Source organism: Amphiprion ocellaris, chromosome 15 (genome assembly GCF_022539595.1).
Source record: "Amphiprion ocellaris isolate individual 3 ecotype Okinawa chromosome 15, ASM2253959v1, whole genome shotgun sequence".
NCBI lineage: Eukaryota > Metazoa > Chordata > Actinopteri > Pomacentridae > Amphiprion > Amphiprion ocellaris.
In genome coordinates this window covers 27,730,066-27,753,243 of record NC_072780.1, presented here as the reverse complement: position 1 = coordinate 27,753,243, position 23,178 = coordinate 27,730,066, and the positions used below count along the sequence as shown (strand labels likewise).

At 39.8% G+C, this 23,178-nt stretch overlaps 1 protein-coding gene across 4 annotated transcripts; it reads left to right on the top strand.

The window, feature by feature from the left end:
- The first annotated feature begins 726 nt into the window (after window positions 1-726).
- Window positions 727-23,069, top strand: LOC118470946 (pogo transposable element with ZNF domain). Of its 4 annotated transcripts, none has more exons than XM_035952520.2 (25): window positions 727-894; window positions 3,392-3,530; window positions 4,041-4,147; window positions 4,247-4,322; window positions 6,053-6,256; window positions 6,330-6,464; window positions 7,461-7,546; window positions 7,664-7,795; window positions 7,962-8,218; window positions 9,519-9,655; window positions 11,657-11,757; window positions 11,855-12,001; window positions 12,795-12,929; window positions 13,250-13,330; window positions 13,471-13,568; window positions 14,127-14,267; window positions 15,269-15,328; window positions 15,410-15,525; window positions 16,071-16,110; window positions 17,425-17,593; window positions 17,680-18,084; window positions 19,362-19,664; window positions 19,770-19,970; window positions 20,639-20,769; window positions 22,100-23,069. In XM_035952520.2, the coding sequence occupies exons 2-25, from the start codon at window positions 3,410-3,412 to the stop codon at window positions 22,437-22,439; spliced, it is 3,723 nt and encodes a 1,240-aa protein (XP_035808413.2). In that variant the 5' UTR covers window positions 727-894; window positions 3,392-3,409; the 3' UTR covers window positions 22,440-23,069. The 4 variants fall into 4 exon arrangements, with proteins under 4 accessions (XP_035808413.2, XP_035808411.2, XP_035808416.2 ...); XM_035952518.2 differs by having other exon boundaries at window positions 727-905; window positions 3,409-3,530; XM_035952523.2 differs by having other exon boundaries at window positions 727-905; window positions 4,247-4,307.
- Window positions 23,070-23,178: the final 109 nt, after the last annotated feature.

Below are 23,178 nucleotides of genomic sequence, written 5' to 3'. Positions count from 1 at the left end.
AACATAATTATCATTGTGGTGGTATTTATTCTCTTTACTTGGCCAGTTTAGGTACTTACTGTCTGGATTAACTTCACACGGAGCTAGCCAGATGCAGCTAACCAACAGTCTGCCCAACTAGCTTATTGTTAAACGGAATATTCCCCGTGTTTAACACAGGTAAGGTGATCAAATTATTTTTAAATGCGGGATTACTGTAGCTAGACGTAAACTACAGCCTACTTTCTGATTTAACTTTAATACTCAGTTAATCTGTTGTTTGCTAACATTGGCTCATCTAAAGTTTGACTCCACAATAGCTGTTTAAAAAACGCCAGTGAACGTCTGATTAATCACCGTTTTACAGGTTTAAATCGCGTATTTTTTTATAATCAGCCGAAATGTGAATAAAGTCCGACCCTTCAGTGTTTAGTAGCGTGTTCGTGGCGAACGTGGAGAAGTTATTGTTGTGTAACCTTAGCATGCTAATCGGTGCTAGCACACAGACCTGAGGATCACTTCTGCTTCAGACTGAATGCTGTTTGTACTGACATTACGCCCTAGTGTTGTTGCGCGTATTTTGTTTTCAAATAAATGTGCAGGGATGACACGAGAGAGTTTTATACAGTGTTTATTAACAATATCACAGTGGTTACCACTAACTGTATCTGCAGGAACAAGTATTACTCCGCCCCGTCTGCATGTAGTGCCATAAAAGACAGCAGCAGAAGTGAAACGGCGGAGGGATACGGTAGCGTTTCTAACGCCGAACAGCTTCAAACCAAACGTGGACACGGGCTAAGTGCTAGCAGCTCCCAGTCTGTGAAAATCACAGATTTCTCATTTTATTAAAAGAAAACACGAAATTTTACGCCGGAATTTTAACGGAATAAATAATTACTTAACATATCAAAGGTCCGTTTAAGGTAAGCACGCTCCTGTTTTGTATATTACATAGTTACTGAAGTCTCTTGAGTGAGCTGCCCTGCTAGTAGTGAACCTATTAGCACGGTTAGCTTAGTTGCTAAGCAGAGGAGGTTGGAGGGGGACTGGTGGAGGAGTTTAGCAACACTGCAGTGAAACACACCGATCTGTTTGTTACTTGTGTCACCTCAAGTTTGGATAAGTAGACAGAAAGTAAGTAAAGTTAGTAACCTGAGCATTTAGGACGCTCTGTTGGTGCACTGTGTAGGTAATGTGTTTTAATTAGCTTTGAATGGTACATTAGCATGCTAGCTTAGCTTGCTAATTGCATGAGGTAGATATTTCAAAGCCATGCTGCTTTCTGTTAGGATCTGGGTTAATAAATGGAATAGTAACTCGGTTAGGGGAACTTTAAATGCACATTTTCAGTCATGTTTTTACAAAAACTATCATAGAAAGCTAACTGGAGTTTCTTAGTATTCCAGTTGGCATTAGCAGCTTTGAGCTAACACTCAGTAGGATGTTCAAATAGAGCAAATGAAAAAAATTTAAATTCTTCATACAGTATACAATATTCAGTGCTTTTGGATGTTCTGCAGAGCTGAAACAATTAGTGAATCGGTGAAGCAGTCAGGTGACCATACAGTTATTATTAGCTTGTGATAATTTTGTCAGTGTTTAATTAATTTTTGTAACACATAAATATAAAATATTTCGTGTTTTCAGTTTTTTAGACAAGGAGATTTAAAGTTTTTCTTTGTCATAAACTTCCTTTGTCATAAACAGTAAACAGAATATTGTAATGTCTTGGACTGTTGGTCAGATTGAACATTTTAAGGTGTCTGTGGGACATTATAACAACAGCTAATTATAATCAGTATTATACACTAAACAATGACAGTTATTCATCTCGATAATTAAGCAATAAAGCTAATTAATCTGTGCTGAGAATAATAATTAGTAGCACCACTATCTAAATATTATTATTCTTCAAACAAGTCAAAACAGTAAGGCCACTTCTGATGATTATTTCTTAATTTTATTGTTACTTTTTAGAGTTATTTTATTAATTATTTGTAATCTTTTAGTCATAAAATGTGGAAAAATAATGAAAAACACTCTTCACAAGTTTGCAAGTATGAGGTTAGATCTTTAGATTTATACATCCTGAAGATATTCAAAGCGAACTACAAAATATTCCAGTATGAGAATATTTTTGCCTAATTTTATTTGTCTTTATTATTATTTATTTTTTAATTTTGTGATCAATTAATGATAAAAATTGTAGGTAGTTTTTTGCCAATCAGCTGATTGATGAATTCATTAATTTTTGTTCTTCATTTATTAGAAGAAACTGCAGTAATATGAAGAGTATTTGTCTCCCAGTTTAGTGTTCAAAAATAATAGTTATGACAATCTGATTATTTTAATGATTTGTTTATATAAATGGAAAAAGGCCTGTTATGAAATCACTTGCCCTCAACCCCAAAATATTCAGTTTACTGTCAAGTATTTCTTTATTTGGATCGTCATTAGCTTTAGCCACGGAATTATTTGTTTTTATATGTTTTGCATATTTTTTTGGCTTTTAAAACTTAATCTTCTGAAGTCTAAAGAATTTCAGAGCAGTTTTTTATTCACAGGGGGTTTTTTACTGCAGTAGAGAGAACTCAGAAATTTCTTCTGTTTAATATAATGAGTTATAATGGAATAAATCATAAACAGGTAGAAGTTTAAACATTCACAAAGTTGAAAAACAAATGGAATCAACTGGTACACCATCTTTTCCAAGCTCCAGAGGCATTATGAATCCTGGAAACATGGTGGCTGCACATGCTTTATAAATCTTACTTTTTTTTTCTGTGCTTGCTTTCTCTCTCCTCTGAGTGAACACTGCCGGCAGTTCAGCTGAAAATTCTCAGACATTTTTTTTTTGATACCACTGTTGGTCACAGCTGAATCATTAATGAGTTTGCTTTTTTGCTGAGGAGTGCAGAAGTTTTTATTTTTTTTTATAAAATCTGGTGCAAAGGGATTATTGTTGTTTTTAAAGATAGACACGTAAAATAAAGTGATTTTGATGAAATGCCACAATTTTAAGCTTAGATTTGTTTTTTTCCTGAACTGAAATGCAGACGACTGATAACTAGTTCAAGGACCCTCCGAAAGGTGAAAGTTTCTCTCTTCTTTCAGTTTTTACAATTTCTGGCTGTGATTAATGTCGTAATTTTGGTGTTTTTTGTTTCGTACCTGCTGATTGGCGTTGGGGTTCAAAGCGTTAAATAACTAAATAAGTGAAATTTGAGGGTCAGGTTTGAAACGTATTAAAGTTTCACTCTCATTTATGCAACTGTCCAAAAACCAAAGAAAATCAATTTAAAGTAAGAAAATCAAGCTGACAACAGAGGATGGAGGAGTTTTGTTCATAAATAATTTGTTAAATTTTTGATGATCGATTTAATAGTTTATATTTTAATGTGTCTGACAGGTGTGTCGTCCCTGCAGGATGATGGAGGCTGCAGCAGGAGCCTGTGCTGACCTTCTGATGGAGTGTGATGAAGAGGAGTGCATTTGGCCTGCAGCATCAGCAGAGAAACGTGAAGAAGAAGCAAAGGAAAAGCATGAAGGTTAGAGTGGTTCAGAACATGTCAGTAGCTGTTGGACATGTAAACCAAACAAACCAGGAGATGAATAGAGCAAGTGTCTCAGCACAGAGACTTTTACTGCAGTTTGCTAAATGTCTATTCCAGACAGCTAATTTCTGTGTTTCCTCGCCGTCAGACTGAAAACCAAAAATGATTCATGGAGAAATCTTGTTTTTTTCGGCCCTGAGATACACAGTTTTGTTCTTGATTCTGGAGGTGGAGAGTAGAAAATTAGCGTAACCTGTAGCGACACAATAGACACTTTAATGGAGAATTCATCAGCCAATAAATACATGAGCTAAAGTGATTTCAGGATTTTCACTGTGTTCACCAGTAAAATTAGTTTTAAAATCAACTGCTGTATTAAAGTCAGATCGCAGGTTATAAAATATGTTAACTGTTTAAGTCTACACGTCATAAACACTTTGTTTTATGAGTGTATTAGGTGTCTTGAATGTGTGAATCAGACTTGTTTATATCATGTGTGTGCAGGTTTGCAGACTGCTGTCGAGGAGCAGATGCTCTCCCAACCAGTCAGGATCATCCCCATCCCAGTCCAACCAGTGCAGAGCTGCAGCCCCACCAGCAGCACAGGGAAGGTAATTGGACGTGCCGCATGATGATGCTGCAGGGTTTTAAAAGTGGAACTTCACTCATGTTCAACTGCCGCTCAGTGTTTTAACGCGTGATGTGTTCAGTCTGCAGGTGCTCCTCTGAGCTTCATGGTCAACGGACAACGGGTTCCTCTGCTGCCTGGAGGTCAGTCCACCTCAGGTTGTAACTCCTTTCTATCAGGGTCTATCGCACTGTGGGGTGATTTTTTTTAACTGTCTGTGGCTCTTCCTTTTACTGACAGATAAAACTTTGTGTAAATCTGATTCTGTAAAGTTCAGACCAGTAATGATATCTGTCATATAGCACCACCTGCACATGAGTCACACATCATTGTAAAACGTGAAACAGAATTTAAAATTTCCAGCTTTTTATCAGTTTCCTGCTACAAACAGCCATGTACAGATTTTGAATGTCTCTGTTTATAGCTCAACACTTCAGGTGAAAAACAAGCAGTCTGTAGTGAACCAAAGAAAGTCTTGGTGGACTGAAATTCCTACTTCTCAACAAAATCCTTTGTTTGTGTGGGGAAAAAAATTCTGCATGCCATCTTTAGTAAAACTAAATGGACTGTGTTGAGTTTACTCTACCTGCAAACCTCATTAGCTGAAATTAATTCTACATAAACATTTAAAGCTAGTATTTGCAGTATTTACAGCATATTAAATCGTTTGAACCTAGTTGTCATATACTCACATAAAATGATGAAAAAAATAACCTTCCTATATTCCAATGATTTCTGCAAACAATAGTACATCAACTGGTGATTGCAGCACAAGAACTATTGAGGAATCAAACACAGACAAGTTAGTTGATGTTTTTAGATGATCTGACATGTTGGTTGTTGAACTGTGAAATGCAAACTGCTCTTTACACTCAGTTTTTTGGCCATCAGTTTGAGCAAAATGCTGCCACACAGAGGACTTGCTTGACATGGTGTCAGTCAATTTGAAGCCAAAAAATAGGCTCAGTAAATGTTAAATATGTTCGACCTTGTAGTCTCATTAGTTTGGGCCTGTTCATAGTAGTGAAAACACAGAGGTGCTTGCAGACAATCTTTTCTTCCTGCTGCCAAAAACAATGTAATAATCCTGGAAGGCTGTTCATGTAGTACTTTTGTCCTTATGAAAGTACCACCCGTAGTTGTCCAACCAGTGGGAATTTGGTCAAAAAAGAGCATATCGACGTATCAATCTACCAGTCCACCTGATCATCACAGATCTAAAACACTCAAATCCAAAACCAGATGCTGATAAGTGCTTAACAAACAAACAACAACTCTAATCAGATGAAACAAGTTGACACCTTCGCCTGTTTCAAATTTTTTTTTAACTTTAATACACATCTACAAACACATAAAGCTTTGGTTACTATTAATGTTAGAACATGTTTTTTTGTGCGTCTTAAGGTCCGCGTATTTGCTCAGCTGCATGGTTTTTAGTGTTGCAGTGGATTTATTAATAACCCAGTTTGATGCGCCTCATAATTGGATGACAGTGAGTCGGAAAGTCTGCTAGCGACATCATTCAAAGAAACAGTAACAACCAGATAAAGAAGACACTTTGGTTTCTTTATGGAATGACGGCTCGTTCGTTAAGTAAGACCCAAGAAATACTATCAAATGCAACAAAGAAGCGCATGTGTGATCAGACCGATTGATACGACCAAGTTCACAGCCATTGGAGCAAAACAGCTTTGAAGTGTTTGAATATTCATATTAGTCTGGTACAAATTTTGTCAAACCAGCTGCTGATAATGTTAGAAATACGGTGTTGGTCACTGTTTAAAAGCTGATGAAAACCATTTTATATGATCAGAAGCTGTGAAGTCAGTCGGTGGATGTTGGATTCAGGTACAGTGGTGTATAAATGTTTTCTGTGTGCATCCTGCAGGAGGTGGTGCAGAGCTGAAGCTTCGCTCTCATCCTCAAGGTTCAGTGAGCGGCTTCACCACAGTCCACATCCCCGTCACCCTGACCCTCCACAGTCCATCAGGCACCAAACACATCAACACCACCGCCTCCCTGTCCGCCACCGTCAGCTCCTCCACACATCCAGCTGCTTCTGCTGCACCAGGCCCCACCCCCATCATCACAGGTAGACCACAGCCAGCTGCAGAAGGGGACACAGTCAGGTCTTCTGTGAACTAAACCCGATTCTCTATGTCCAGGTGTGGTCTCAGGTGAAGCAGCCCAGAAGGTTCTCAGCAACCACAATGTGAAATTTACATCCAGTCTGTCACGGAAGAGACTGAAGACTTTGCCCTCACCGAAAACTACACCCCGACACAAGCTGCTTCGCAAAGGTTTGATTCATCATCTGAAGCTGAAAGCATCTGCTGCCTCATCATAGAGAAAAGCTTCATGTCGGCTTTAGTCTGACCTGCAGAGACATGAACGCTCCAGGAAGTGAAGAATAAATAAGGCAGTAATGGTTTCTGCCTTTTTCTGGTGACGTCAATCACAGCCAGAGTCTGTGAAGTCGTAGTTCTGAGTCCTGTTTGTCACTCAAGCTAAGAGCATAGTCAATCTATAGGAAAAGTAGCTGATATGTGGATGTGTAAATCAGTAGTTATCAGCTAACAGTCAAAGGTTTCTAGAACATGACGAGTATACGGCAGGAATTCAACAGTGAGGCTGGAGGAGACGGGACCTCAATACTACGTCTTTACACACAAAGTGGTTCGAGATTTAAATCACCAGATCAAGATGGGAGCACAAATTTTTGCTATATTTTGACTTCACTTCTTAGAGGTGACCAACATGTTGGCCGTCGTTATTTACAGTCGGTGGTTCTGACGCAACACTTTAACTCCGAAGCCTGCTGTTGGGTTCTGAAGGCCTGTTTTATTTTTAAAAAATCACGACAGTTACACAATTTATCAGCCAGAATCTTTATAAACAGGAATAATAATCTGATTTTTAGCTTTCTTTGAACTATTTATCTGTAAACCTGCTGTTCCTTCAGGTAAACTAAACCAATCCGAGCTTGAAATCATAATATTTGATCCAAATCGCTTCTTTAGTTGTTTTATTGAAAACAATTTTTAAAAGTACACTATTTAACACAGATTCTTTACAATCCGGTCTCCTCAGCACAACCTTGATGCTATTTGTGACTCAGTTGCAACAAACTGTCACATGATCAAAATCCAGAAACTATTTGGTTGCACTGCAGGCTGCTTTCAGACAGAACAGATAAAACTTGAGTGAAGACAAGATTCAGGAGAAAATTCCGGGGAAGATTTGGGTGCAGACTCGGGTGAAGACTGAGGTGCGTTGTTGTCGTTTCTCCCTTTCAGGTGAACTTCGTCCCGTCGCTCCTCCCGACTGTCCGGTCTGCAAGTCTCAGTACAAACTGATCACAGAGCTGCGAGGATTCATGTGTGTAAGTCCTGCAGACACGCCCACCACACCTGTACCTTTGACATCACACAGCCTGACCCCTCCCACTAAACATCCTCTTCCTCCATCACGTTTCCTCTTTGTCGTCCTCATCCTCCAGCTGTGCAGCCCAGCCATCGCTCAGAGTCTGCAGAACCTGAAGCGGAAGAAGAAGCAGCCTAAACATATCAGGAGGAGCCGAGAGAACAAGACGTCTAATAAAGTGTCCAGGAATCGACCAGGACTGTCTGCTGTGAGTTTACACAACTAATAAACACATCTGACAGTCTGGTAACTTTATTTGAAAATCAAAGCAGCAGCCCCTGTTTGCAGTGTTTCACAGATGTACAGATCTGACTCTAAAGATAAATTCATGACATGACATGAAGTGACATCATTCCTTCGTCTCTCCTCTGCAGACGAGTCGCAGATTGTCGGATGACTTACAGTTCGACCAGTTCTCCAGTCCTGTGCCCCCCTCCAGGCCTCTGAAGGAAGAGGACCAGTCTGGACCTCCGCCCGAGCCCCCTCACGGCAAACTGGTGATACTGGTGGAGGATTTTTATTACGGCTCCGCCCCCGGACAAAGCTCCGATATTCCCAACCTGCTGAGCATGAAGTTCAGTGGACCGTACCGCTGCATCCACTGTGCTGAGATGCTGCGCAACAACATCAAGTGAGACTCGCATGTTAAATTTCACACGCCTGTAATACAGCACGGTGTTTTTCTCTTTTAAAGTTAGAACCGAGTGGTGCTTTCCTGCACATAAATGCTGCTGCTCTACATTATGTCATCATAACTACTGTCAGATCTGATGGTGAGGGAGTTTAACTTTCTGAGCTCCCAACAGATTCTGAGCGTTTTTTGCTGCTGCCACATTTTTACTCACTGTGGACTCATTTTTCACTGCAGCTCTATGGAAACAGGACAACCATGACTAGAAGGAGAGAGAACTCAAAACTGTCTTCTGTGCAGTATGACAGTTATAATGCCATAAATCATAAAAAATAAAGAACAAACGTTAAATTTCTTAAAATTTTTAATTTACAAAAATGTCACATTCAAGTGACTGTTGCTCCCAACTGAATCAGTCATGGCCTCTCAGCCAATTAGTGCAGAAATTTTTACTTTTTACACTATACATAAATCCTTTGCACTAAATAGATTTTAATGAAATATCCTGATTTTAAGGTAGATTTGTTTCAGTTTAAATGGAAGGTTGCAGACGATTGGTTCACATACTGTCAAAAAATTTTCAGTCCTACAGTTCTCTTTGTTTTTATGGTTTCTGACTGATAGTTTGTGTAATTTTGGTCATTATTATTTTCAACATGCTTTTCACACCGCCCAGTGGGTTTCAGGGTTTAAACATGCCCCAAAATGACACTATTTATTGTCAAAACTGTACAATCTAAAAGAATCGTAGGATTTTCAACTTCCTAATAGTGCATGAACTAATCCTGTGTGAATTTTGGCTTTGTCAGGAAAATTAACCAAATCTAAGCTCGACATCATGACATTTATTCAAGTTATAATTTATTCTACATGATTATATTTTAACAAATTAGCCAAAAATATACTGTTTGCATCACATCCTGTAAAAAAAAAATCCAAAAATTCTGCACTCCTTGGTGCAACCATGAAGTCAGTAGTTACTCCGTTGTGATCGACTTTCACACAAGAAAATTTCTGAGAGTTTTTGGATCAACTGCAGGTTGTGCTTACAGAATAGAGAGAAGACATATATGTTCAAAATGAACCCAAAGTGAGTAAAAAAAACACCCAGAAACTGATGTTTAGAATGTTAAACAATGCTGTCCTTAATAATTTCATCATAAACACCCTCACATCTGTTGTTGAAGGAGTTTACAACATTTACAGTTTAACACAAACCAAAGCCAAGCATCCAGATCTGGGCCTGATGGACTCAGTGGAGTTTTAGGTTCCTGACATCTGCTGTCCGTTTGTGTTGCAGGTTGATGAGCCACATGCTGCAGCACGTGCCCACGATGGACTCTCAGACGTCGTGTCCTCACTGTTTCCGTCACTTCACATCTCCTTTAAGACTTCGGGGCCACTTGGAGGCTGTTCACAGTCAGTACGAGTCAACAGGTCTGTACCACAGTAAAGGGTCTTTCCTAGGGCTGGGACTTCAACGCGATAATTTCAATTAATTGTTAACAGAAGAAATAATGCTTTAAAACAATAACCAGTCCCTCCAGGAATTTGCGATGTTGCAATCGTGTGCATTCAACCAATCTCCGCGAATTTTGCGCGACCTTGCAATTTTGTCCAATCACCGCAACTTTTCCACAATTTTGGCCCGCCTCCCATGAGTTCCACCAATCATAGCAGTCCCCAGCGCAAACATAATGCACGTACGTCACCAAATTCACTTCCTTGTTTTTGGCTTGAAGATGCAGACATGTTTCATTATAATGTCTCATTTACCAACAAAAATTGCTGCTGAAGACTGCAAAACAATTAATTCCCTGATGTTCTTCACCAAAGCAGAAGTAAACTGTTTTGCACACGTGCAATATTGTGGTGGGTCAGAAAATGACACAAGGACCAAGTGATTTTGGCAGTGATGCGGCTTATAGTCGGAATCCACGGATTTGTTAAGTATTTCCCATTGAGATAGCTGCACAACGTCTGACAGTGGCACAGTAACCATGGCAACAAGTGAATGCTACCTCAGCGGCCTGCTGACGATCACATCATTGCGATCCTACTACAAATCTAGGGATCGCAATGATCTGTAATTTCTGGCACACCGGTAACAGTGATACACACTGAAGCCCAGTAGGTGGGCGGTAATGAACCTAAAGTCTTTGCCAGCTGCAAGGACGATACACAGGACAGAGTGAATTAGCGCTTAAAGTTCAGTGAACAGTGAAGGAAGATGAGACCGCATTGAGCTTGTTGGGCAGAAAGTTTTCTTTTAAAAATCTTCCTGATGGCAGCTTGGATAAAAGCGCGGTTGTGTGCAAATTGTACAACAAAGAGTTTTCTTATCACCGCAGCAGATGGTGTAGCCATCCCACAATAAACCACTTTAGAAGACGCTGAAAGTACTTGAGTTTACAAAAAGTCTTATTAAATCCAAAGAAGTTCATTTGTGCCCAGATTTGTTCCCTCTCTGTCTGTATATACACCTGAGTGTATTGCAAGTCACTATTGGCTTCACAGTGGCATCGATTTTACAGACCTTGATTACAGAAGACATTTTATTTATGGCAAATTTCTAAGTGATACAGTAAAAATAAAGTGATGTCAACTAAATATCTTGACTTTAAGCTTTTTCCTAATGAAAATGCACATTGGAAAGTTGGAAAATCCAGCGATTCTTTCTGTTTCACAATTTCTCGTTGCTGAATAGTGTAACTTTGAGGATTTTTCTTTTTTTAAAGACAGCTTGCCTTTTAAACCCACCACTTGTTTTTTGGAGCTTACATAGTTATTCCGAAGTTAGTCAAGAATGTCAGAGTGATAAACCTGAGTAATAATGAAGCAAAAATGGGCACCATCAAATCAGACCATTTTAACAGACTGTCAGGCCTGTGTTTATGTTTATAATGTAATTTCTCAAAAATGGTTTGAGCATAAATGTTTATTATCAGTGTACAAACAAACTATTGCAGACTCAGTGTACTGTTTAGTGTTTTATTACTGTGTGATGCTGTTTGACCTCTCGCTGCTCAAAAAGGCGGCTGCTGAACTCATGACCAGCCTGTTGTCACTGAGCATCACTGTGTTTGTTTTGTTTCATGTCAGCTGCAGGGTAGAAGCTTTTTTAGGAATATTAAGGAAACACGCTAATTGTATGTTGGACTCACTTTAAAGCAGTATGAGCCTCCAGCAGCTGTATGCGATTATTTTCAATAAATCATTTTAAATCTTTGACTCTGAGTCCAACTCAAAGCAAACACTGAACTTAGACTCTGCATATTCATCCACCCACACTGTCTGACTCATGTTAATCTCAGTGTACAGACCTTTAGGCAGCAGCTTTGCGCTGTATTCAAGGGAAAAGTGAGTCTGCAGGTCATGACATGAACACACTCCGCTCTCTGTTTCTTTGTTGTAGTGACAAATTGTTTTCTGTTGCAGTGACATGTAGGATTTGTGAACTGGCCTTCAGGAATGAACCGGCCTTCTTGTGGCACATGAAGACGACCCATAAACCAGGAGAGATGCCTTACGTCTGCCAGGTCCGACTCAGGACATCAAAATCACACAGTACCCGTCGTCAACAGTCACTTAAACATGAGTTTACCTGGGTTTCTGTGCCCTGCTGTCTGTCTGCAGGTTTGTGACTTCAGGTCGTCCTTCTACTCAGACGTCTGGTCACACTTTCAGCAGGCTCACGCCGACACCAGACACCTGATGTGTCAGTACTGCCTGAGAGTACTGCGAAGTAACGCCTGCTACCAGAAGCACTTCGCCCGCCACCAGGTACTCACTGTACACACCATTTGCTCACTGTACACACCAGTTACTCACTGTACACACCAGTTACATACAGTACACACCAGGTACTCACTGTACACACCAGGTACTCACTGTACACACCAGGTACTCACTGTACACACCAGGTACTCACTGTACACACCAGTTACTCACTGTACACACCAGTTACTCACTGTACACACCAGTTACATACAGTACACAGCAGCTGCACACTGTACACACCAGGTACTCATTGACCATACCAGGTACATACTGTAAACACCATGTATGCACTGTACACACTGTGCATACTGTACTCACTGTACACACAAGATACTCATTGTACATACCAGGTACATGCTGTAAACACCCGGTACACACTGTACACAGCAGATACACACTGTACACAAAAGGTACACACTGTACACAGCAGATGCACACTGTACACAAAAGGTACACACTGTACACAGCAGATGCACACTGTATGCACTAGGTACACACTGTACTCACCAGGTACATTCTGTACACACTAGGTACTCACTGCACAGACTGTACACACCTTAATACACTAAGTATCCACTGTACGTGCATTACTACAAGAGATACCTACTGTACACAACAGGTACACACCTTACTGTACATTGTACAATTGTACACATCTTACTACTTAAAGTATGCACTCTACACACCTTACTACATTGGATACACACTGTACACACCAGGTACATCGGGTACATGTTATACACACCAACTAAACGCTGTACTGCAGTATTGATGTGTGGGTTTTTTGTGTTTGCAGAAGAAACACGTGCTCGGCTGTGATAAATGCCGTCTTCGCTTCCTATACGTGAAAGAACGCGTTGAACACAAAGTGCTGCATCACAAGACTCACGTCAGACCTCCTCAGCTCAGCGGACTCAAACCTGGAACTAAGGTACACCTCACCTGTCCCCCTCTCACCTGTCCACCTCTCACCTGTCCCCCTCTCACCTGTCCCCCTCTCACCTGTCCACCTCTCACCTGTCCACCTCTCACCTGTCCCCCTCTCACCTGTCCCCCTCTCACCTGTCCCCCTCTCACTTGTCCACATAGCACCTCAACACTGTAGACTTACTTCACAACAGTTGGTGTAAATCCATAGCCATGTGTATAGTTTGCAGCTGGAGTTTCTGTCTGAATGAGCGGTGAACTTTTCGGTTGTAATAGATTAGACTGGGACTCCACCTGAAGTGAACGGGCTTTCTTTGTCTTCAGGTGACTGTCAGGACGTATTCTGTGGTTGTGGGGGCTGGAAATGAAGAACTGGTAAAAACGAAGAAAGTTGCTCCATGCAAGGTGAGAGAGAAAACACTGGCAGTCAGCCACATTAACCATCAGTTAACTATCGGCATTGTTTGAGTCTGCGCACAAGGGAACCACGGCCTTTGTCTCCTGTCCGTCCTCACGCTATTTTCTTCTTTGCTGCTGTTTTTCAGGTGGTAGATATTACCTCGCTGCCGCCTGCACAGACGGCTCCTAAGAGGAAAACAGTGGAGAGTCTGGGACCGCTGCTGTCCAGCCTGAGTCCAGACAGGTACAGATCCTTTAAATCGTTCAAGGATCCTGAGAAAGTTTAAAATCAGACAGTCTATCTGATGAATAGTGGAATATATAAATATTTATCTATCCTTTTAAAGAAAACATGCATTTCAAACCCAGCAGCCGGTTTAGGGCTTCAGAATAACCTTTAGGATTTTCACTTAAGTTATAAATCTGGCACAGTGCCCTTAACTTGTTCTTTAAAGAAAATCATTTGCACTAAGATTTGTTTGTTTTCCAGTCAACCTGCTTAAATCTAAATAATAAAACTCTTTAAACTCATCATTTCCTCGTTTCTACACATTTTGTCCACCCATAAGCTATATTTCTGGTTGATATCTAAAGTACTATAATGCAAACAAAAGTACTTACTACTATTGATTACATAACAACTGTTTTACTCTTCTAATAGCCGGGAAGCTGTTAACACAGAGTTGTATTTGATGACAATTTATGAGCAACTTGTTTAGATGAAAGCAAACAGCAGGGGGCGCCGCTGCACAGACTAAAGCTTGACCAGTCACATCTCTCTCTCATTATTTCTGTATTTCAGGGTCTCTCGCCCGCTTCAGCACTGCATGGAGTGTCTGAATTTGGTCCCGGACCTCAGGACTCACTTCCCGTCTCTGGTGCGCTGCTCGCTCTGCAGGTTCATCACCTGCTGCTCCACCTCCTACGCAAACCACATGATCAAGTACGTCTGCACACGCTAATTATAATAAATTATATTATATTCAATTATATCTGACATCTTTAAATTTATCATTTTATTTGCAGCTGTTTGTTTTTGTAGAGTTTTTATTGTATGCATTAGAATGGAAGAAATCCTTTGTGCGTCGTTTATTGACTTTATTTATATTTTTATGTGTATTTTATGTAGCTTTACCTTTTAAGCCTCTGAACCCTTTTTTTTTCTTGTCCCTCTCACATTTTTACTCACTGTAGAGTCAGTTTTCTCTGCAATATAAAGTCCTGCACCTCTATGGAAACAGAACAACCATGGCTGGAAGTGGAGAGCACTCAAAAACATCTTTTGTTTACTTTCACAAAGTTATAATGCCATACATCATAGAAAATAAAAAAAAATAATGTCCTGCCTTTATGTTTAGAAAAATAGAAGGACCTTGGCATCAACATGTACAGTATTTGGCCGAGTGTCTACAGATGTTAACAATACTGGTAAAAAATTACAACTCAACAGCATACTTTAGATATTACACTATTTACATTTTTATTTGTTTACATATTTGTCATCTGTCTGCTCAGTGTAGACACAACCGGCAGTTTAGCTGAAAAACAAGAATTTTTTTTGTGACTACATCGCAGCAATGTGAGTTTTTGCACCAAGAAATGTATACATTTTAGTGTTCTTTTGTTGTTGTTTTTTATGGAATTTGGTGCATATTCATTTTTTTGTAGAGTTTTTAAATGACATATAAAACGAAGCTTTTAGGCTTAGATTTGTTTTTGTTTTTTCTGTGGAATAGCATCTCAAAAATAACTATCTTTCTATTTTTACTGTTTTTGGCCGATTAATGGTGTCTTTTTGTCAGTTTTCACCAAAGAAAATACATTTGAAGTAAACATGCCTGTTAGATCCATGTGAGATCTTTGGGGTTTGTTTGTATTGCGTTTGCTTCAAGGTTCTCCATAAACAAGCTGACGTTCTTACTTTTGTGATGGTTGTTTTCGCAGTAATCATGCGACCTGCAGGAAGAACCCTCAGTACCGAACCATCTTCCAGTCGGAACCGAGGTGAAGGAGAACACAATCTAATTATTATAATCAGTCGAATTTGCATATGTGAGAAACTAACCTGCTGTGTGTGTGTTTCAGGTTGTCAGAGACGTTGAAGTGTGACTCCTGTACATTGTCCACCTGCAGAGGAGACGTGATGGCCAAACACCTGACGGAGAGACCAGAACACACCTGCATCACACCAACACACACAGGTAGCGCACACAGAGGAGGACAGCTGATAAATTTTTCTGCTGCCATGTTGCTTCTAAACATCAAGATGACCAGACTGAACCTGTACATGATTGTCAAGTCCTTGTGTCGCTCTTGTTTCCTTTCAGCCCTATTAATCCCCAAAACTCACTGCAGGTTCAAGAGACATGTAGCTTAGAAAGAAACAGAATAAAATTACACCATTTATAATGAAAAGAATCTGTAAAAACAGAAAGAAGCATCAGTTTTTTTTTTACATTCTGGTGGTATTTGAATTACTTACTGGTGGGAGTCCATACAGAGCCTGATAAAGAAAACCTGGTTAAAAAAAGCACTTAATATCTATTATCTCTTATTGGGGTTTTAGGTTTTGTTGAGCCAGCGAGCAAAGAAAGTCTGGCTCTGCTGAACTTGCTTCGTAGTACACTCCTCTAATCGTCTAGTGCACCTTCTACTTACTGAAACTCAAAAGTTGCTGTGAAAGTTGATTTAACTGTGGAACTGAGCAGAACGACTCTCACAAGGAACAAACTGTGTTTTATTTCAGAGCGGAGCATGATTGGAGTCGAGAAACACAACCCCTACAGGTAAACACAATGGAAACACACTAATCAGTAACAGACCGATCAGTAGCACAAAATCAGAAACTGATCAATAAAAGCAAAGAAAACACGTAAACTATGAAGACAAGTTTTTTTCTATTGTATAATTGTTCCATCCAGGTCCAAGTTGTGTTTTTTTGATTAACTATTGATCTTAATAAGAATCTTTTGTTTCCAGCTCGAAGTTAAGGGATGTACTACGAAGCAAGACTAATGGGCTTTTTTCCGACTGAAGACAGAGTTTTTAGTGTCACAAAGGCAGTTCTTCTTTAACCTGCTAGATCGCCATGGTAACTGATTCTGTACAGCTCGCCTCGTCTGGAGGAAGTTCTGTTCAGAGTTAAGGATTTAAATTGGCTGTAAGAAGCATTTCCCTTTAGCCTGTTCCTGACAAAATTAATATATACCTTGATTTAAAAGAAAAAAGGTACAAAAATAATAATTTTAAAAAACTGTTAAAAAAAAAAAGTAGCTAAAATGATAAATATCAATTTCTAAAGGAAAAAAATTAAACAATAAAAACAAATTACAGAAAAAAATTTAAAATAAAGAAAATTATTGAAAATATAGCAAAAATGCAAAATGGATAAAATATATATTTTTAAAATGGAATAATACAAGTAATATATGACAGAAAATAACATTAGCAACGAATGAAAAAATACATCTAGAAATATATAACATAAAAATACAATTATAAAATCCAACAATAAGTTTAACAATATTTTAAACCAAATCTAATGACACAATATACAGTAAACATAAAAAGTAATGAAGCATTAAATATAAATAAAAAACGACAATAGCAATAAATACAAAAAAAGCAAAATATGAAGATAAATAATAGAACAACATTAAACACAGTAATATATAAAAGAAAAAATATTTAAAAAATAACAAAACAGATAAAGGCAACTGTTTTACCCAATGAACGACACTTGAAACATGACAACATGATAATGAAAAGTTGTGATTATTAGTTGGAGGATGTTCACATACAGACTGGATTAAAATCAGTGAGCAGCAGGTTGTATTTATCAGCATCTGTAATCCAGACAGTCAATAACTTAGATAACACCGTGGTCTGTGGTTTAGATGTGTTGACATGACGGTGTCGTCTGATCAAACTTCTTTTTCTTCTTCTCCTTTGTATACCTTTCTCCGTCTGCTGCTTACCTCCCTCCCTGTTTAATGGGTATTTTATCAGGATCAAATCTGATCAGCTGAGACAGAAACTGCTTGAGTCCTCTGTTTAATGTTTTTCTTCCTCCATCTTTGTTTTTCCCATCGCTCTCTCAGAGTGACATCATTCAGGGGGCGGAGTGGCACCTTCGTCCCGATCCACCTCCTCCCCTCTGGGCCGAACTCCACCCAGCTGTCCGTCAAGCCCCTCACCTCCCCCACCCCCCTCTGCTCTCCACCCGCCATGACCATCAAGATCCTGGGGTCCCGCCCACAACCTGTGAAGGTGAGACGCTGCTGACGCATTTTAACCCTGATATTGGTGGTGATGATGATGATGGTTATAATGACGGTGTTGTTCTTCCTCCTCAGCCTTCGGTTCCTTCTCTGTCCGTGCCCCAGCTCTGCACCATCCTCACCGCTTTGTGTCATGGCGTCCCTCAAGCGTCTATCCGTTACCAGGTGAGTCCCCCTACGATCCAGTCGTGGATCATGCAGCAGCTTCGCTTGCTGGACCTCAAGGAGTGGGCCTGGAAGACGGACAGCATGGCAGAATGGGTGCTGGGTCGCAGGGAGCAGCAGCTGATCGTGGCCGAAGACGTCCTGCTGCTGGCGGCCAAGAGGACTCTGGGAGAGGACAGCCTGCTGCTGGACTGCTACACCTGGGTCGTGGACTTCATGCTGAGACACGACCTCGGACTGCAGACCTGCAACAACAACAGGCTCAGGAGCATCAGCGACAACAGCCGTGCATTCGTACAGGCGCTCTGCTCAAAGGTTAACGTTCACTAGCTGCCAGTTATCAGTTATTATCACTTACCAGTCATTGGTTATCAGTTACTAATAACCACTTACCAATCATCAATTATCAGTTATTAGTTACCACTTACCAGCCATGAGTTATTAGTTATCACTTATCAGTCACTGGTAATCAGTTATTAGTTGTCACTTACCAGTCATCAGTTATTAGTTGTCACTTACCAGTCATCAGTTATTAGTTATCACTTACCCGTCATCGGTTACCATTTAACAGAATGCAGTTATCTGTTATTAGTTATCACTTACTAGTCATGGGTTATCAGTTGTCACTTACCAGCCATCAGTTACTCGTTATCACTGACCAGCCATTGGTTTTCAGTTACAATTTACCAGTTACCACTTACTAACCATCAGTTATCACTCATTAGTTACCACTTACTAGCCTTTGGTATCAGTTATTAGTTATTCTTTACTAGCTGTTTCCAGTTATTAGTTGACACTTACCAGATATTAGTCAGACATTGGTTATCAGGTATTAGTTCACACTTGCCATCCATCATTTATCAGATATTAGTTATCACTGACCAGCCATTTTCAGTTGTCAGTTGCCAGTATTTAGTTATTATCAGTCATCACTTACCAGCCATCAGTTAATATGTATTAGTTTTCAGTTGTTGGTTACCAGTTACCACTCATAAACAATCAGTTACTAGTAATTAGGAGTCAATGATCAGTCATTAATTATCTGTTACTACTTTACTGCCTTAGTTACCGGTTATCGGCAACTAAAACTGTTTCTAGTCATCACTGATTAGTTACCAGTAGTCAGTCATTAGTTATCAGTTACCACTTTTCAATTACTGTTTATTAATTATGATTTACCAGTTTTTAGTTTTCAGTTACCAGATATTAGTCACTAGTTTTTAGTCATCATTTACTGGTTATCAGTTCTTAGTTAGAAGTTACTCGTTATCATGTTTGACTTACTGTTGCCAGTTTTAATTCATCAGTTACTAGTTAGTAGTTATTTGTTACCATTCACCAGTTAGCAGTTAACAGGTTTTAGCCATCAATTACCAAATTTTAGCTATCGCGTACAAGGTTGTAAATTACCATTAATCGGTTACCTATTATTACTTCTCAGTTAGAAGTCCCTCATTATTAATTAGTGGTTATTTGTTTTCAGTTACTAGTTATCAGTTACTGTTTATCTCTTGTCAGCTACAAACTACCATTTTGAAGTTACTGGTTATCTTGCACAAACTAAAATTTTCGTCTGTTTCGTTCTCTTTCAGATCCAAAATCGAGATCTGCCTTCTCGCTGCTTTGGCTGCATGGACGAGCTTCCCGTCTTCATCGACCTGGACCAATTCTCCAAACAGAACCTTGCTGCCTTCCAGCTGTTCAAGTCACCTGAGGAAAAACCTGCATTTGACATCGTTTTATCGGCTCTGTCGGACGGTAGCTTCCTGCGCCCCCTGCTGTTCTTCCAGGGAACAGTGTCGCCTCTTCCTGAAGGGTTTCCTGACAACGTGTTGCTGGAGGCTCGGCAGGAAGGCTTCACCGAACAGGACCGTCTGCAGATCTGGGTCGACAAGGTCAGAGCTGTTGATGTGACAGCAGGGTTTTACTGTCCAACAGTTTCATCATCTCACTGCTGGTCATGTGACATCCTGTTTGACCTGTCCCTCCTTTCTCCACAGGTGTGGCGTCCACATGCGACCGCCCAGCTCGACCACGAGTCTCTGCTGATGGTGGACATCCATCGAGGTCACGTGACCACTGAGTTCAGAGACGCTCTGACCTCTACCTCCACTGACGTCGTCTTCATCCCGTTAGGATGCTGTGCTCGTCTGCAGCCACTAGACGTCTGTGTGGTGCCAGTGGTCAGAGACTTTCTGCAGGTACTCTTACCTGTTCCTGTTTACCAGTCCGCCCTCTCTCACCTGTATTATCTGTTTTACATTTCCCTCCACTTTTGTGTCTCTTATGTTTCTCAGGTCTCACCTCCGTCACCTGCCTCTCACCTGACCCACTTGTCTCAAATGTCCAACCTGTCTCACCTGTGTTACCTGTCCCACCCGTCTTGTGTTTCCCATCTGCTTCACCTGTCTTACTTTCCTCAGGTCTTACCTCACTCTCCTGTCCAACCTCTGCCACCTGACCCACTTGTCTGACATGTCTTACAGTACTCACCTGTCTTACCTGTGTTATGTCACTCATTTGTCTGACTAGTCCAACCTCTCTCACCTGTCTTCCCTGTCTTACATTACACAGAAGTCTGACCTGTTCCGTCTGTCTTACCTGTCTTACATTACTAGCCTGTCCCACCTGTATACTTGTCCAGCCTCTGTCACTTGTCTTATCTGTCCAACCCCTCTCTCTTGTCCCATGTGTATTATCTGTTTTACATTTTTCACTTGTTTAACCTGTCATACCTCTCTCCCCAGTCCCACCTCTTTCACCTGTCTTGCTTTTCTTACTTGTTTCGTCTGTCTTACCCCTCTCCCCTGTCTCCCCTGTCTGATAAACTGATGCTGTAATGATATGTGGGTGGTCCTCTTCTCTCCAGGCACGGTGGATCCAACTGGTGTGTGATGGAGGTTTGGGCACTCTGGGTCTCGATCAGCTGGCTCTGACTCTGGCCTGTTGGCTCAGTGAAGTTGCATCCACCCTGAGCTCACAGTCGTTCATTATGCGCAGGTATGAACATCTGGATTTAGCTGTAGCTGCTGTGTCATAATGTCTGCAGGTGTTGTGGCTCTACGTTTGTCTGCTTCAGGTTTTCGTACACTCAACTCTGAAGGTAGATCAATGTGTTGCTCTTCAGTTTCTAAACATACTTTACAAAGTAAAAGCTTGTAGATTCTCCAGCTGTAAACACTAAACTCACCTGTGTTTGTATAGAAGTTCAAATGTTTCAGAGTAACCTGGACATTTACTCGTCACTATTTAAAGCAGGTTAAACCACACAAACTGCCTCGTAGAGCAAGATAAGTCATTAAATATTTATATCTGCTGTTCAGCCAGCAAATATTATTTGATGTTAACGTTTATGTTTGCGTCAGAAAAATTAGCTTAAGCAAAGAAGACTGAATTTAGCAATAACAAACTACCATTAGCTTATATAACCAAATATTAGCATATGTTTGCTTAAAAGTACATTATAACAGCATAAAAGTACCACAGTTTGCATTAAAAACTACCATCAGCACATTTAAACTAATATTAGCATATCTTAGCTTTCTCATTCTAACAGCACTGTTAGATTCGAAAAACTAACATCAGTCCAACCAACTACTGTTCACAAAAAAGACAACCTTGCGATTCCATAAATACACTAGCATTAGTATGATAGCATTAAAACCTACATTAAGTTTTTTTCATTTTTTTAAAGGAAATATTAGCTGTTAGTGTAGCTGTTATTATTACTGTTAGTGCACGTATATTATCGCTAGCATTAAAAATGACTTTCATCCACATGTATACATTGACATTAGCATTTGTTGCCTTAAAAAACTATTTCTAATTAAAAATTTAACATTAGCATAAAGGAACATTAGCATATTTTTGTTTTAGTAGTAGACTTTCTTCAGCAGACATTTCCATACATTAGCTGAAAATACTACTGTTAGATTTTTGATAAAAAATAACATTAGCTTAAAAACATACTTTTGGCATAAAAACACTCCTATTTAAATGTATAATGTAGCATTAACATAATTGTAACAGTGTTTACTTAAGCTAGCTTAATTGCAATGAAAACTACTATTAGCGTAACAATGCTTACATTTGCATAGAAGAATTTTTAGCTTTAAAGTGTCACCAAAAGAAAAACAAATGTTGGTGTTTACACTAATATTAGAACATCATGACTCTGGTCAGTAAATATCTGCATCACTCTTGCATGTGAATGTAAATGTAACCTAGAAGTCTCTGATCATCATTTGGCCATGTGACTGTGACACCAGCATCTCTTCTTTTATTGGTTTTGTTATTAACAGCAGTCTGTGTTGTCGTGGAAACCTTTCAGGTCATTCAGCGTGGTCTGTAACCTGGAGGAGGAGGAAGATGGAGGGGGGGCAACGTGGATGATCAAGGCTCTGACCGACGCTCTGATTCAGCCTCTGGACACCACAGTCCCAGGAACAGAAAAGGAACCAGAACATCTGGAGCTGCTGCTGGTGACGGAGGAGAGGAAGGAGGATAAAGACGAACACAAAGAAGAGGAGACAGAAGTCGAGATTGCGGAGCTGGTGAAAAGTCTGCCTGCTTTGCGTCAGGCGTTGGAGGGCGATCAGGACTCATTGCATGTTTCCAGGACAACTGAGCCAACACCACCACCATCATCATCTTCTTCTCCACTAACATGAGCTGCTGTTGAGGATCAAACTGTGACGTTCCGTTGGATGACACTGGAGGAGTGATCCTAATTATTGTCAATTGACTGTTTGGCTTTAAAAGATAACATCAAAGCATGGTGAAAAATACTGTTAGAGCTTTTAAAAGTGAAGTTTTTCTGACTAACACTCCCAAAAATATTTTTTTTACTGTAAAGTTGAACAAAAAAAGGCAAGAAGTTCTCACATGTAAGAGCCTTGAACAGTAATTCAGTCATTCATTTGATGTTTTATGAACTTAAGGGAAAACTACATTAATGCCCTCCTACAGTGATCAATAATTTAGTCACTGACTGTGACTGGCGACTCTCAGTGGTCGCATTTGATAAAACATTCTCCGAGTGTAGAAGGAAGTCTGCATTAATGTACACATAATGTTCAGTAACCATCATAAACATCTGCTGGGCATTAATTGGGATGTGAAATTAATCGATATTGTTCAGATCTTTAAAGGTCAAATATTGATTCTAGATTCAGGATTCAAAGTTAGAAACTTGTTTCATTGCTGTTCACTTTGTAAATAGGCATTTTTGTTACTTTTCTATTGGAACAGGAATTATTCAGATGTTTTGTAGTAAAATAAAGACACAGTGTTCAGACTGAGAGTTTTATTGATCTCAGAATGCAAACCACACTTAAGTCAAATATCTTCCAATTTGACAGTATTCTGTATGTAGTCAACAAAAGGTGATGAATATTAAATATGAGTCCA

Coding starts and splice junctions, on each gene's coding strand:
- LOC118470946 (XM_035952520.2), top strand. CDS start 3,410: ATGATGGAGGCTGCAGCAGGAGCCTGTGCTGACCTTCTGATGGAGTGT. Junction 13,331..13,470: donor AGAAAGTTGCTCCATGCAAG/GTGAGAGAGAAA, acceptor GCTGTTTTTCAG/GTGGTAGATATTACCTCGCT. Junction 16,111..17,424: donor GAGAAACACAACCCCTACAG/GTAAACACAATG, acceptor TCGCTCTCTCAG/AGTGACATCATTCAGGGGGC.